The sequence below is a fragment of the Mesocricetus auratus genome, unplaced genomic scaffold, assembly GCF_017639785.1.
Source record: "Mesocricetus auratus isolate SY011 unplaced genomic scaffold, BCM_Maur_2.0 Super-Scaffold_100007, whole genome shotgun sequence".
Classification (NCBI taxonomy): Eukaryota; Metazoa; Chordata; class Mammalia; order Rodentia; family Cricetidae; genus Mesocricetus; species Mesocricetus auratus.
The window spans coordinates 77,118,067-77,133,558 of NW_024429191.1; the positions used below are offsets into that span (position 1 = coordinate 77,118,067).

The 15,492-nt window shown below is 44.3% G+C and overlaps 1 protein-coding gene across 1 annotated transcript; it reads right to left on the minus strand.

Moving 5' to 3' along the window:
* Nucleotides 1-7,750: 7,750 nt before the first annotated feature.
* Nucleotides 7,751-14,856, minus strand: Krt12 (keratin 12). The gene is made up of 8 exons (XM_005075980.4): nucleotides 14,018-14,856; nucleotides 12,956-13,038; nucleotides 11,796-11,952; nucleotides 10,614-10,775; nucleotides 10,403-10,528; nucleotides 10,048-10,268; nucleotides 8,933-9,003; nucleotides 7,751-8,205 (listed from the first exon to the last, which is right to left on the minus strand). Exons 1-8 carry the CDS (start codon nucleotides 14,675-14,677, stop codon nucleotides 8,108-8,110), a joined length of 1,578 nt encoding a protein of 525 aa, XP_005076037.2. The 5' UTR covers nucleotides 14,678-14,856; the 3' UTR covers nucleotides 7,751-8,107.
* Nucleotides 14,857-15,492: the final 636 nt, after the last annotated feature.

The following is a 15,492-nucleotide window of genomic DNA, read 5'->3' on the forward strand; positions in this document are numbered from 1 at the left end:
CATGCAACTGCTCCCTGTGTACCCTCAAGGTGACGGATAGTCATGATAATGATGACTCACGCACTCGTGGACTCTCCTCCCTGCTGAGCCATGCCTTCCCCTTGAGCGACTCTCATGCTGCTGCTGGCCAACTTTCAGCTCCCTTGGCCCTGCAAGCTGTGCAAACACTGTCCAAGGTCACATGGGGGAGACATCTGCAGCTGAGGACACCAGTGGGGAACCGAGTCAAGCTTTCCTCCAGTTAGACTGTTCCGGAAGACTTACCCTGACCCCCCAACCTGTGAACAACAGGAACACGGAGGCTTGACACCATTGCTGTGTTTTTATATATAACCTGGCTGGTGAATTCTGACCAGTGTGGATGGGATTCTGCAGACTGTGATCCAGGGTTATTTCTTGGTTGGATGCTGACTGTCTTCCTTCCTTCCTTCCTTCCTTTCCTGATAAAGATTTATCTGCTAGCTTACCCAGCTGCTATTAGATAAGATAGGACATTTTAACATCAAAATTACACTGTCATCTAGAATCAGCACACAAGACAGTATAGAATAAATGTCCCAAAACATAAAGCGCTCTGGAAGTATTTATATATAATGTAAAATTTAATAAAATATTTAAGAGTGTTACACCATTAAAAGACACGCCCCAGGAGTATCAGATGTTTACTAATATGAGTTGCTCCTTTTAAAACCAATGAAAAGGGAGTGAGGAACGTCATATCTTCCACACAGGGGCCTCCTCCTCACACCTTTGTTAAACAATTGTGTATGCTCTGCCTGGAACTGTAGCTCTTGCCAATGCACAACAATGACACCTCCGTCTGCACCAGTCTGATAAGGAAATCAATGTGTGGTGCTGCATCATGCGTTTGCCTTTAGGCCATACCGCTTGACATTATTGTCAATAGAATAAATATTTACAAATACGCGATGGTAAATAAATCCATTGGGTTCATATGCAAGCAAAGGAACAAGTAATACTATATAAAACCAACTGGACATTGCTTAAAAATAAAATTTACACCTGAACTCGTTTAAACATTTTATTTGTAGGCCCGTTGCCTTGAAAACTAAAATTGTACCATTAAGGGAATTCTTACAATCCCTTAGTTCCCAGTACATGAAACATTTGAAAACACATATACTTTTCTGGGTGGAAGCTTCATGTTTATGTAAATGTAGGAGGTAGATCCCAATGAACAGACTGAGCAGTCTCAGTCACAGTGTCCTGTGCTATGGCGTTTCCCACAGTTCCAAACGTCGAACTCCTATGAATATACATGATATCATGGCCATCTTTTTGTAAGAGGTGAACCAGCTCAAGTGGGGCGACTTTCTCAGGAAAACAATGACTCACTGAGCAGAGCCTGAAGTCCCATCTGCTTTCAGGCTTAGACCCCACCACCCTCTGTGAATTGTCTCATTTAAACAAAGGCCTGCTTCTGAACCATGATTTTGAGGAAGAAAATAGCATCTCCTTAAAAATGTGTGGACAGGGCTGAGGAGATAGCTTAGTGGGAATGGACTTGCTGCAGGAGCACGAGGGCCTGAGCTTGGATCCCCTATGCTAAAAACAAACAGAACTGCGTGTGATATCCTGCACATGTAAGCCCCAAAGGCTCGCTCCAGTTCCAGCAAAGAGACCCTGTCTCAAAAATAGTAATAATGAGTATTAAAAGAGTAAGGTGGACAGAGAATGGCAAAGGAAGACATCTGACACAGACATATGACACCAACCTCTGACCTCTGCATAATTTGTAGCAGCATGTGTGTGTGTCACAGGTACACACACACATACATGCACACACACATACACACATTGAGAGAGAGAGAGAGAGAGAGAGAGAGAGAGAGAGAGAGAGAGAGAGAGAGAGAGAGAGAGAGAGAAAACATATGTGGAACATAACATCAGCAGTGGCAACAATGGAATTTTAAGGAAAACTGGAGTACAGAAATTATTTCCTAATGCTTTATGCCCATGCTCTTGCTTTCTACAAAGCTTAAATATCTACTCTGAATTTTGCAAGCACACTATTGCATGCCTGTAAAGCTATGGGTTTGTTCATGGCTTTATTTATTATAAGGTACACTGTGAGCCCCAGTGTCACAAGAGTTAAACCTCGAACATGCTAAGGTTCCCTTGACCTGTTTTATAGGTCACAGTGTGTTTATGTGTAGAGCTCTCTCCTTCCATTTGAGCTGCTGTGGAGAGCTGTCATCTTACAGTTTGGAAGGGATTTGCTGCTCAAAAAACTCTTGCAGGGAAATGGACTTATCTGACTCTGAAGGTAACCTATTATCCAGGGAGTAGAATATGATTGATCCCCTGCCTGTGTATCAGGTAAGAAATATTTCAGGTGAACAAGAACACTTGCACATTGATTTTCTATAATTCGAATCATTCAGGAATGTCTATGAAGGGATGGAAAAGCATATATGTCAAGGGGGATGATATGCAAATTAGCTGATGTTTTGAGTCACAGAGTGACTTTGCTTTTGTTTTCTAACTGATAATGACCAACATTGAGTTAGTGTCATGAGTGAATTAACTCCTTCAATCCTCATAATTGTGTGAGGTGGGTGCTTTACTTTTTCCTGGGAGTGAGTATTGAACTCACTCTGCAAGAGCTCTACCACTGTGTGACATCCCCAACTCAGTAGGCATTAGTCTACCATGACTTTATAGATGAGAGTGATACATAAAGCTACCAGAAATGGTTAGAACTGGAACCAAACTTAGACCACCAGCCTTTGACTCTGCTCTTACCCAGTGTGCATAGCAGAGATCAGGTGCCAGAGTGCTCTCTCCGAGGTCATGCACGAGGAAACCTGGGTTTATGCCATAGTATTCCAAACCCCTGAATATTTAGGTTGGTGCTCAGAGCAGGCCCTGGCTCACTCAGGCATACCCCTGCTGGTCCCACATGCCCCCATGCTTCCACAGCAGCAGCATCTTGGAGACAAAGCAACCCCCGCCTGGCTGCTGTCATTTTAAGGTTGTCTTCGCAGAGAGATCCACATACAAAGCAATGCACCTGCTCAAAGCTCTCAGCTTGAAGAGATTTAGAATTAGCTGTACCCATGTCAATAGGGCCTTCAGTTCCAAAGGCTGTCTTGGGAACCTCCCTAGAAAGCTAGTTCATTTATTCTCCTTCACCTTCTGTCCCAGGAGGCCACTGACTTGCTGTCATAGGAAAGGAGACTTGTTTTTCCTAAAGTTTCATATAAGTGGGATCACAGAGATGTATTTTCTTGTGCCTGGATTCTTTAGCTTAGCCACTAGGCTGGCCTCAAACTCCTGGACTGAACTGATCCTTCTGTCTCAGCTTCCTGAGTTAACTGGGATTCCTGTTGCATGTCCCCATGTCCTGCTTCCCACAGAGTTTATCACATTTCTAGTCTTTATAAATTAGAGGGTTATATTCTAGTGTGTGGACTTCATCAGGCGATTAGGTTTAGGACCACGAATTCTGATCTTAATAACCTTTTGCCAATATGTTGCTAGACGGTGCTGCCACAGCTTTTGGAACCAGCTGCAGCGATGAAAAAGATACAGACAGTGCACTGACATTTTAGTTTTATCTTGAGTGTGTGATACTAGTCTTTCTCTCCGTGTGTGTGTGTGTGTGTGTGTGTGCACTCACGTATGTGTACAGAAACATGAGCATATGTATGTATACCTGTGGAGGCCAGGGGTCAACCTTAGATGTAGTTCTTCAGGCTCTATCCAACTTGCTTTTTGAGTCAGGGTCTCTCTTTCCACTGAGGTTCACCATTAATTTAGAGCCGGCTGAGTAGTGAGCCCCAAAGATCCACATGTCTCAGTCTCTGAGATTTTTGGGATCAGATTCAGGCCCTCATGCTTATGTGGCAATTACTTTATTGACTGAGCTATTTCCCCAGCCCACAATATTAATCTTAATAAAATTTAATCTTATATTAAAATCTAACATTTAAGAAATGTTTATTTCACAAAAGGTCATTTACTAAGCTTTATGAATACATTTTCATTTTATTTAATACTGAAGTACATTTTGAAGAGCTCAAGATGATCAGATTGCCCTCCTGGTATGCTAAACGTTAATTACTTGGTTTTCCATAAACTGTCTAGTGGACCTGCTGGGGAGTGATTACTAGTTAAATAAGACAGTCTTAGCTTATTAAGTTGATAATGAAAAGAAACCTCTTTTTATTTCTCTGCTCGCTCCTCTTCCCCTCTCTCTTGCCTTCCTTCTTCCTTTTTAATAAAGTTTATAATCTGATATTCTAATCTCGTGATTTGAACAAAGGGGGTAGTTTTTAAAGGGTACAGCAGGTGGCGCTCTTACCAAGCCAAAAGGAGTCTTGCTTTGCATGTTTCTGGGTGGTTTCCCCTCTTCTGTTAACCTTTCCTCAAACACATTTGTTGTGATGACTAAAATCCATTTTGTTCTTGATTATTAGAGCAATACATGTGCTTGCTAAACTTTTAAGACATACATAGAAGGACTAATAGAGCATATTTTTGAAGCCCCTTGCTAGTCCCAGGAGAAGGCTATAACAATTCAGCATACAATGAATCTTCCAGGTCTTTTCTTAGCTTAGACAAAACAACGACTATATATCTAAATAAGAAATTAAATTTTGCAAAATTTTAGACTTTAACATAATTGGAAACAATATGCCTGTCTTCTGCTATTTGATCTCTTAGCTACCACCCCCTACCCCGCCCCCTTGAGCGTTGACATTTTCACAAGTTGTGTCTTGCAGAGTCGAGGGGTCTTTCACAACTGGGCTGAATCAGGGATTGTGGTCTGGTGGCAGAAGCTGGACTCTCATGAGGTCATTGTTGTGGCCTGAAAGTTTGTGTTCTCCTCAAATACGTATATTAAAATATAGTTGCCAGTGTGCTGGCATCAAGAGGCGGGGCATTTTGGGAGGTTCTAATGGCGGAAGGGATCAGTGCCTTATGCATGTGTCTTTCATCCTCTGCCATGTGCCCAGTGCCCAGGCAGTGGGCCCTGAGCAGACACCCAATCTGCCTGTTGACTGTGAGGGATCGCCTTCTGTCTTTTATGCCCCCTTCCCCTGGTCTAAAGTGTTTTGTCACAGCAGTCCAAGTTGACTAGGAGGGATGCTGTGCTAACTGCATCTCTTGCCAGTGAGAATACAAATTCCAGACTTCCATTGCCAAGTGGAGACTGGAGAATACCCCACAAAGATATTGTGAAAAAACTGGTTGTGACTTGGAACCTGCTGCCATTCCATTAAGTCCTGGCCATTGGAGCCTCGGTGGGAGAATTTGTGAAATCACCAATATATTTTAGCCAGCGGACTTCCCTTAGTATAACCCTGTAGGCATCTGATATTGCCTGAGAGCAAAGAACAGCAAATAGCATTTTAATCTCGATATTTTAAGTACTTTGACCACAGTCACTTCCATGGCCTTCTCCCATCGTCACTTCCCTCCTTCTGCCAAGATAGCTTTGTACTATTTAGGTTAGGGTTAGAGTTAGGTTCAGTGTTGGGAAGAGTTAGGGTTGGGTTGAGTAATATAAGGGTTAGGATTGTCCTTGGAGGTCATGTTATGCCACTTCCTTCCACAGGAGGTGAGGATAACTGGGATCATTGTGGAGGCCATCTCAAGAAGTAACCAAAGTATAGACAACAGTTAAAAACATAGGACTATGTGAGAGTAACCAGGGAATAAGAATAGAGGGAAGATGGGAGGATGGAGCCCAAGGTTCATAGACAAAAACCTAAGAGGAGGCTTCCAGTGGGAGTGATGTCTCTGAGCCATATTGCAGAGATGGTGGCATTTCCAAAACAAGGGAAGTCTAAAAAACCAAGATATCCTGGGAATGACCATTAGGTTTGCATTTGATCATACCCCCTTTAAAATCCTTCAAGTCTGTCGTCACTCAGATGTTCAGATGTAACTATAAGGGAAACATATTGCTTAAAGCAATAACTATTTATAAGCATTGTGGAAGACCACAGCAGTGACATCATTTGTCACTCGGGACTGAGGATCTTGCTCAGGAACAGACCTAGGGCATCTCTTAGGGTCTGAAAGGTCAAGCTCATCCATGACAGGTGTTGGAAGAGGATACCTAAACATAGAGACGAGTGCATACTAGAGGGAGACAAACAGAGGACCCAAAGCCACTAGAAACACTTAGAGGAAGGTGACTTCAGGAAGCAAACCAGACAAAAACTGGAGTAACCCTCTGAGGTCTTTCTCAGCTGTAGAAATCTCCCAGCTTCCTCTCTCCTCTGCCCACTTCTTTCCCCGGGCTTCTCCATCCCATTTTGGTTCCAAATAGTGGACACTAATGGGACCCACACTGAGCACTTTGAGATTGAGTGCACAGCTCAGTAGTAGAGCAGTTACATAGCATACTGAGGTCCTGGGTTTGATCCTGGGCATTGCAACAAAGAAAAAGAAAGAAAACGCCCTATGCCTTTCTCTGCCTCAACTGGGTGCTGCCTCGGGACACCACTTTCTAGGTTCCTGTTGATTTATGTAGCCCGCCTCATTTAATCTTCACAAAACTGGAGGCTGGAGAGGTGGAAAGAGAACCTTTGCTCTGCAAGCATGTGCAATTGAGTTAGAATCCCCAACACACACACAGTAATCAGGGCGGACATATGATCCCAGCGTTGTGAGCCAAACATATGACCCCAGTGTCGTGAGCCAGACATATGACCCCAGTGTCGTGAGCCAGACATATGATCCCAGTGTCGTGAGCCAGACATATGACTCAGCATTATGAGTCAGACATATAACCCAGTGTTGTGAGCCAGAGAACTCCCTGGCCAGCCCACCTAGCTTCCAGTTCAGTGAGAGAGCCCGTCTCAAGGGGGAGAGCGCTAGAGGGAGGAGCCCAATGTTCTGCTCTGGCCTGCACATACATGGCCGAGGATGTGTGCACCTGCAAGGTAATGAGCATGTGACACACATGTGGAGACAGGCATGCAGAGAGAAGTTACTCAAGATGAAGGAACAGAACGGGGACTTGAACCCAGTCTGACTTTGGAATCCTGGGTCTTCCTCACTGATTTACCCTTGCTTTCTTTCGGGACCTTTGGATTTGACAACCTAGATCAATGCACTATCTACTCCGGTTTAGACTCTGGTTATCTTCTATCTCAGAGCTTGCTTGACTTCTGTCATTGGCCTTGGCCCTGAATCACTCTCATAAAGCCCTACCCTCAGCCTCACCACTGCCAGATAGGAGAAAGGAGGACCAAGCGAGGCAGGTCTCCACCCTTGGATACTGTTACATGCACACGCTCTGTTCCTTTCTCTCTCCACTGCCTGGTTGGTTTCTGAATGAAACATTTAGTTGCCCCTAAATAACTTGACCCCTTCTTCCCCCATGCGTCCTTGGAACTTCTGTCAGCCCTCTGACAAGGTGTCACCACGCCTTGTAGATGTCTACCTCTGTCCTCAGACAAGGACCAAGGCTTGTTTATCATTGGTTCTCCTGTCTTCCATTCTATAGGGACTCATGAATGGAATTAAGTGTACAGGGATTCATTGACTGTATGAAATGAGGCCCTAGAAAATGAATAGAACAAGTCTCCTATAGTGGAAAACACAAAATTTCAGTGACCTCGATGGGCTGGCCCAGAGGACAGCCCCTTAAAATAATCTTAATCTCCAACCTCATTTTTTCGGTCTGAGTGCTTATGTACTTTATTATCAATATCTTGATAGCTTGTGTCTATGTCCTTGGCATTATTATTGTAATCAAGGAGGCACACACTTCACTTTACCAGTAGTCTTTAATCAAAGTTAGCTCTGTGAAAACAATGCTATTCCCTCAAAGTTCTCGGATTAAACAAATGATCCAGGTGACCAGAAAAGAAAACCATGTGGAAAGACTCCTTCAGGCCCAGGAAGGTGTAAGATGATTTGGGTTTACAATGAAGATCAATCATCATAGCAACAAGGACTAGTAATTGGTATCATTTCAGACATACTATCAAGATGCAATGTGAACAGAGAATCCAAAGAAGGGGAAACCACCAAAACAGATACTGAATTGACAGAGCATATGGAAGCTATGGAAGCAAGACTTTCTAGTTGCAAATTTTGTGTTCCCGAGGAGCCATGTGAGGCCTTATATTGCTTCTTCAAGTTCCTGAACTTGAGATGAGACCACTTCACCATTCACTATCTCCTGCACAACTGTCTTGATTTTTCGAGTTTTATTTGGGTCTAAAAGTAAAAACAGAGAAAAGGGGGGTAATGATTATTAAGAACCAATTATCAACCCAAAGTTTATTCTTGTTCATCTTAAGCTTTTCATCAAATTTAGGCTCTCAGAAGTGACTTCCATTCCAAACCAAGTTGTTTTTTTTCCCCAGACAGTTTTTCTCTGTGGCTTTGGAACTAGTTCTTATAGACCAGGCTGGTCTTGAACTCACAGAGATCCACCTGCCTCTGTCTCCCTGAGTGTTGGGATTAAAGGCATGCACTACCACAAACTAAAATAGTTTTATTCAGTGGAAATGAAAATTCATTCAATACTGTCCTGTGCACAAATCAAAATACTCAATCTCTCCTTCCATCTCTCTGTTCCCCTCATCCTTTCTTTTTCCTTCAGCTCAAGGTTTTGCTGGCCTAGATCTCATTATCCTCCTTTTTTTGTCTTCCAAGAGCTGGGATGGCTGGCAAGCACCACCAGGCCTGGAATATTCTAAAACATCTCAGAAGTGTGTGTGATACTCAACACACCTTCTGGGAACACAATTTCCCTTGCTCAGCCTGCTGAGAGTTTTAATACACCACCCACTGCTCACCTTGCTTCAGGAGAGACACTGTCGTGTCCTCTGCTCAGAACAGAAATACATCATAAGTTAATTACGCTCAACACTTAATGAGATCTTACAGGTTAGTCATTAAAAGTGGGATTCTGGTTTATTTTTAATGATCATCTCCATACCTTTAGAGGAATCGACTGATGGTGTCTGAGGTTTGGAGACAGTGAGGGATACACTTTCATCAAAACCATCCCTGTAAAGAAAACAAAGGCTGGGCTCGCAGGATTGCTGGGTAAGGAGTATCTGCTGTCTGAGTTTAAACATTAGGAATGCCTATACAACCACAGCGAGAAATAGAGATGCTATTGCAAATTTCTTGGCTGAATGATGCACCACAAGGATAACCAATTGGGTCAACACACATTTGTTTCTGAACCGCCTACAATGGGCACAGAGGGGAGGCAGCTTGGTCTCAGAAACCAGCTTTCTTAATTTACAACTTGGAGCATTCTTCCCTCCACCCTGGGCTGCTACTGTTTATGGCAGGCTGGCTACTGTGGGATGCAGGTGGTCCAGATGGCTGCTATTGAGGCATCATCCCTAGCATCGGGTCATCAGATGGTTCTTCTAGAACATGTAAGTGTTCATTTATTAATTTTATTAATTAGTATCAAGTAATATAGTGGCTAGATACATTTTGTATAGTATTTAATAAATTTCAGGCATGCGTTTTCCTAGATTTCTTGTTTTATCCTTTCTTCCTCCTCTTTTTTTAAAAAAAATCTTTGTGTATTATGTGTGTGCATGATGTATGTGCGTGCATGTTCATGTGTATAAATATAAAGATGTATTTGCAGCTTCACACATGGATGTCAGAGACATCCCAGGTTGGTCCTGGACTACACCTTGTTTGAGACACACTGGGCCACAAACTTCTGGGGATATTCCTGTCTCCACCTTCCAACTTCAGTAGGAGAGATGAGATTAGAAGTTTATGTGGGTTTTGGGATTCTGGACTCAGTTCTTCACATTTACAAACTCTTTTCCCTCTGAGTTACTCCCCAGCCCACCTCTTTTCCCTGGGGGACTGTCTGACTATGAAGATGTAGTCCAGGTTGGTCTAGAACTTGGGCTCCTGCTGCCTCAGCCTTCTGTGTGTTGGGATTACTGGCAAGATTTACTCTATGTTTAATCTACTACAGACCTCTTCTTCCATTGCAGAAAAAACAGTCTGCATCAGGAGTCTACTGCCCATCAGTCACTGAGATATTTCCAATCTCACTGTCTGTCTGCTCACCCTTGGGCCTCTCCATCCAGCAGCCGGCGGTAGGTCTCAATCTCCATCTCCAGGCGGGCCTTGACGCCCAGCAGCCGCTGGTGGTCGGCATTCTGGCGCTCTGCATCTGCCCGTAGCTGTTGGAGTTGCTCCTCCAGGCTGCCTATAAGCTGTTGCACCTGAGACAGCTGGCAGCAGTAACCACCCTCGGTTTCAGCCAGTGAGTTTTCCAGGGACTTTTTCTGCAAAGGAGAGAGAGACAGAGCAACGTCGGGGTCTGCAAACAAGAGGGCAGTCCACGGTCCAGCATACTATGGTTGCAACATTTTCTTTGGAAGTTAAAGGATGCCGCGTTTCGCTCCGCGTGTTGCCCTACCATGGCGAGCTGGGACTGGAGTTCAATCTCCAGGTTCTGCACCATGCGCCTCAGGTCGGTGATCTCGCTCTTGCTGGATTGAAGCTGCTCCGTGTTGCTGCTGATCTCTTTCCTGAGCTCTCCGCTCTGCAACAGCCAAGTGGGTGGATGGGTGAGCTCTGTGCTGGCGCAAAGGGCTTTCTGGGAATGTACTGAATTTGTCTTGTGTCACCTTTTCAAGGAACCAGGCTTCTGCGTCTTTCCGGTTTTGGTCAGCCATGGCTTCATACTGGGCCCTCATTTCATTGAGGACCTTGGTGAGGTCCACTCCAGGTGCAGCATCCATTTCTACATTGACATCGCCTGGCCCACCTGCCTGGAAACTTTGGAGTTCCTAGGGACAGCAGCAGAGAGCAAAGGATGTAGGCGTTCACATAATTAGTGCCCCCAGGTACTTTTGCCTTCTAGGGTCTTTTCACCCATGATAATAACAAGATTATAATTTCGACTGAGTTGGTATAAAAGCAAAATACTAATGCAAGACATCAACATAGTTTTTTTTAGCTTGAAAACCTATTTTTCTTCTAATAAAAAAAACCAGAAACCAAGATATTTTCACAGATTTCTTGAATGACAAAGGACTCCATGGTCAGTGCCAGTGGTTGCTGACTCTGCCTCTAGAACACCCTCTTCCTGTACTTTACAGAAAGGAAAAGGACCTGGTGCAGGTTGCTCCAGCAACTGCTGCAAAGCTAGGACTGTAATTGATACCTGGACTTATACACTGTTTCACACCACAGCAGAAGCTTCCTTAGAAGCCTGTTGCCTGCATCCCTTCCTTCTTTCCATGCCCCAGCCTCTGATACCCATGTCAGAATTCCTTGTGATGCCTTATAGTGGTTATATTTCTCTAGCATATGTGGCATGCGTATTATCTGCAGGCTTTTGTTTTAGCTTTAAAAATACCCCGTACTTAAAGAAAATAGTTAATGAAGATAATTAAAATTCCTGCCATTGCTGGGTGGTGGTAATGCACTCAGGAGGCAGAGGCAGGTGGATTTCTGAGTTCAAGGCCAGCCTTACCTACAGAGTTCCAGGACAGCAACAACTAAACAGAGAAACCCTGTCTTGAAAGACAAACAAAAAGTCCTGCCATTACTTAATAATGGAAAGAACAAAGTCAGAATACTCTTTGCCATCCTGAGTCAAATACTCTAATCTAGCAAACCTTAGCAAAGAGTACCATAACACATGCACACACAGAGGGGAGAGAGGGTGGGGTGGGGGCTGGGGTGCAATGCAAGACCACCAAAACTAATAGTCATTTTAACACAGAGATAGTACATTCTATAGCTTTTTAAATCCAATATTGTAATTTTTGGATCTGGGAGAAAAAAGTAAAGCCATTTCTGACCTCCTCATGGTTCTTCTTCATATGGGCCAGCTCCTCAGTCAGGTTCTCTGCCTGCGCCTCCAGGTCAGCTCTGGCCAGGGTCAGCTCGTCCAGCACCCTGCGCAGCCCGTTGATGTCGGCCTCCACGGTCTGGCGCAGGGCCAGCTCATTCTCATACCTGAAAACCAAGTGGCAACAGATTAGGAAGTCAACATTAACACACCATTGCCATGCGGCCTTGGCCATCTTCAGGGCTATTTGATGCATGGATCTGTGTACATGGAGAGCCAGACGCAGTGGTGTCTGCCTGTAATCCCAGTACTTGGGAAGTGGAGACAGGAGGAGCATGAGTTCAAGGTCATTGTCAGCTGCATAGTGAGTTCTAGACCAGCCTGAGATGCACGAGACCATGAAAAAAAAGAGGAAAAATAATACATTAAGAGTGTATGAAGCAATTTTTGATTTTGTGACTTTACTTCTGTGTCTATGTATGATTGCTTCCTGCCCATTTGGAGAGAAGGGAAGAAAATGAAGAAATAATGAGGCAATAACCTTCTACCAACAGTGAACTCTAGAAGGTTCCTTGTGGTTTGACTCTAAGATAGCCTAAAGCTAGCTGGTGATAAGCTAATAGCTTCTCTTTTTTTCTTTTTTGTGGGTAGTTTTAAACCTTGATACTTCATTAGTAGCTTTTTCTGGGTCTTTACAGGTTCTGGACTATTGTCATTACAACTTCCTGTGGGGACATTTTGTAATACAGAAAGGAAATTAGGAGGGTAGGGTATGGGAAAGAAACTGGGATATAAAAATAAATGCATGGTTAAGCTTTCCATTGTATGTGTCATCAGGGAACAATCACTCCGTTTTAACCCCTTGGCAAAAATATTATTAGTTCATTTTGATACATTGAAAATTCAGGTTTAAACGTAGACACAATTATCATATTGAATCATGAGTCATTACGAAGAGATGATCCATAGCTCCGGGTGGCAGCAACCTAAATTTTAAAGCTGTATAAAGTGAACTGTCTGGCTTTCGATGGTTCTTTAAGTGTGTGTGGATTTAAGAGAGCCCTGGAGGTGAGGGGTTTGTGGGCTTGAGGAGAGCTGACTCCTTTGGGAAGCAGGAAGTGGGGAGTGGGGGGAGGAAGGAGTTATCTGTCATCGGTGTCCCAGACTCACTTCACCCGGAAGTCCTCAGCAGCCAGCCTTGCGTTGTCAATCTGCAGGATGACCTGGGCATTCCCAACGCTGGCAGAAATGATCTGGAAGAAAAGAGGGAGACGCTGTAGTTCCCAAATGTCATTTTGGACATTAGGAGTAAATGGCCATGCTAAATAAATCTTTTCTTCCTCCATTCAGACTCTATTTTTAAATCACTTTCCTCTGAGCTTTTCAAGGAGTAAGTTTCTATACAGCTTTTCCTGCATCCTTAGTGTCGACTGCTCTTCTGTCCTCACCCCTACCTTCCTCTCCACCTCCACCTCATCCTTGTTTGAAGCTTTTCATGCCGGCCCGTATTGCCCCCCTGCTTTCCCTCGGCCTATGATTTATTACCTCCCCCTTAAGTTTCTCCTCCCTGTGGCTCCTCTCTTGCTTTCTGCCTGGGCAGGCACCCAGTTCAACTCAAACATAGAAATCTCAGCATCCAAAACCGAGAATCTGCATCAGAAACACAGCAGAGTGCATTTGCCTTTCTGGGCTTGGATTACCTCACCCAGTGTCCTGGTCTCCAGTTCCGTTTTCCTAAGGCAAAGGCTGTAGATGCAGCTCAGTGAGAGAACACTTGGTCACATGCCTGAAGCCCTGCTTTTTCTCCCCAGCACCACAACAAAACAAAAATCCCCAAAGGGTTTAAGACAGCTTCTTTTTTTTTTTTTTGGTTTTACGAGACAGGGTTTCTCTGTATTGTTTTGTAGGCTGTCGGTCCAGCCTGGCCTCAAATTCACAGAGATCCGCCTGTCTCTGCCTCCCGAGTGCTGGGATTAAAGGCGTGTGCCACCCCTGCCCGGCTGACAGCTTCATTTTAAAAGAAAAGTTATTGATAAAATAATGTCAAAAGTTAAGAAATGTACATTTCAGGAAGACTATGGAAATACAGTCATTTTTATCATGAATGGGAGCTGCCCTTCTTGGGAGGAGAAAATTCTCTAAGTACAATCTAGTTTTAAAAAAACTAAGTTAATTTATTAATATAAAATATTGTAATAATATAACAAAGGTTTCTAAAACCCTTCCACTTACCTTATTCTTTAAGTCTTCAATCAGTGGGTAATATTTACTGTAATCACTCTGGGGCCCAGAGTCTCCAGTCCGTCGTGTTTCGTACCACTCTCGAATTTTGTTTTCCAGTTCCGCATTAGCCTCCTCTAGAGCATGGACCTTACCCAGGTAGGAAGCTAGTCTATCATTCAGATTTTGCATGGTTTCTTTTTCAGAACCAGAAAGAAGCCCTCCATCATTGTTAGAGAGGACACACAGAGAGCCACCACCCGAGCTTCCCCCTATTCCCAGTCCTCCCAAGCTACCTCCCAGAGGTCCCCCATAGGCAGTGCCAAGTCCTGGTAAGGAGCATGTAGAGCCACCACTAAAGCCAGAGCCACAGCCAAACATGGAAGCAGCAGAAATGAGGCCCCTACAGCCAACTCCAAAGCCGGAGGCCATCCCTCCATAGCCGCCTGCAACACTGGAAGCAGATGCGCCCCAAGGTCTTGCTGCCGTCCCATTCTGAGAGGACGACCTCCTGGACAGTCCAGAGGTGCAGACCGAGAGTGACATGGCCTTGCTGGAGAGGGAGCTTGGCAAGGTGGTGACCCCAGAGAGGAGACAGTGCTGATCTACCAGAAGGGTCACGGCTTTATAGACTGTGAGGTGGGCGTTGCAGTTGAAGAGTTCACTCTGCATTCCAACGAGGATGCCCACCCCTACCCCAGCTGGCCAGCTCAGTGAGGAGGTGATTTATGCATCATGAAAATTCACTGATGTAGCTATAATTGAATAATCATTTCCAGTAGACATCTGTCACACAAGTAAGAAGGCTGGGTGGGGCAGTTACACTGTCGTTAGGGATCTGTCACCCTCAAGTGTTTCCTCGCCTATATCCTCAGCACTGCCAGAGTCTCCCAGACACGAGGAAAAGAACAGATGGAATGCCAAGGAACCCTTCGGAAGCCTCATGCTTCCTGAAGAGCCTCCCTCCTCTTTGTCTATTTCCCTTGGAAACACTTTTTATCCCAGCCAATCAGGCTTGTAGCTCTTTCCGTAGAAACCGTTTCAGAGGCAGACGAGGAGTGCCTTAGTGGAAGGTGGGAGCAAATAAATTTTCTGGGTAGATACTAGAATTTTAGTTTTCAAGATTCTAAAAAAATTTTTGCTGTTAGGGTGCTTCATGGTTCTTGGTTTTTTGACTTTGGAAAGCAGAACAGTTAAACATGGCAAAGTGCTGTTTGGAAGTTGGATGTTAGAGTTACATCAGAAGTGTCCTTAGAAACCAGGACACTGGGGCTTTTGGCTGAATGTTCACTGCTATTCCTTCAACAGCATTGCCCTTGGGAATTTTGGAATAAATGTGTTAACTTGATGGATTGTGTGTCAGCCTTTCACCATTACCAGTACTTACAAAGAAAAAAACCAACACGGTCCAAAATAAGAAATGATTACAATTCTACACTTAAGAAGCCAGTGAGCCTTTCCAGTTGATGGCTCTGATGAGGAGGGGT

Excerpts from the sequence above, each read along its gene's own strand:
- Krt12 (XM_005075980.4), bottom strand. The coding sequence starts at position 14,677 with ATGCAGAGTGAACTCTTCAACTGCAACGCCCACCTCACAGTCTATAAA. Across the intron at positions 10,776-11,795 it reads TGAAGAAGAACCATGAGGAG|GAACTCCAAAGTTTCCAGGC; the intron begins GTCAGAAATGGC and ends TGCTGTCCCTAG. Across the intron at positions 8,206-8,932 it reads ATCAGTCGATTCCTCTAAAG|ACCCAAATAAAACTCGAAAA; the intron begins GTATGGAGATGA and ends TTTTACTTTTAG.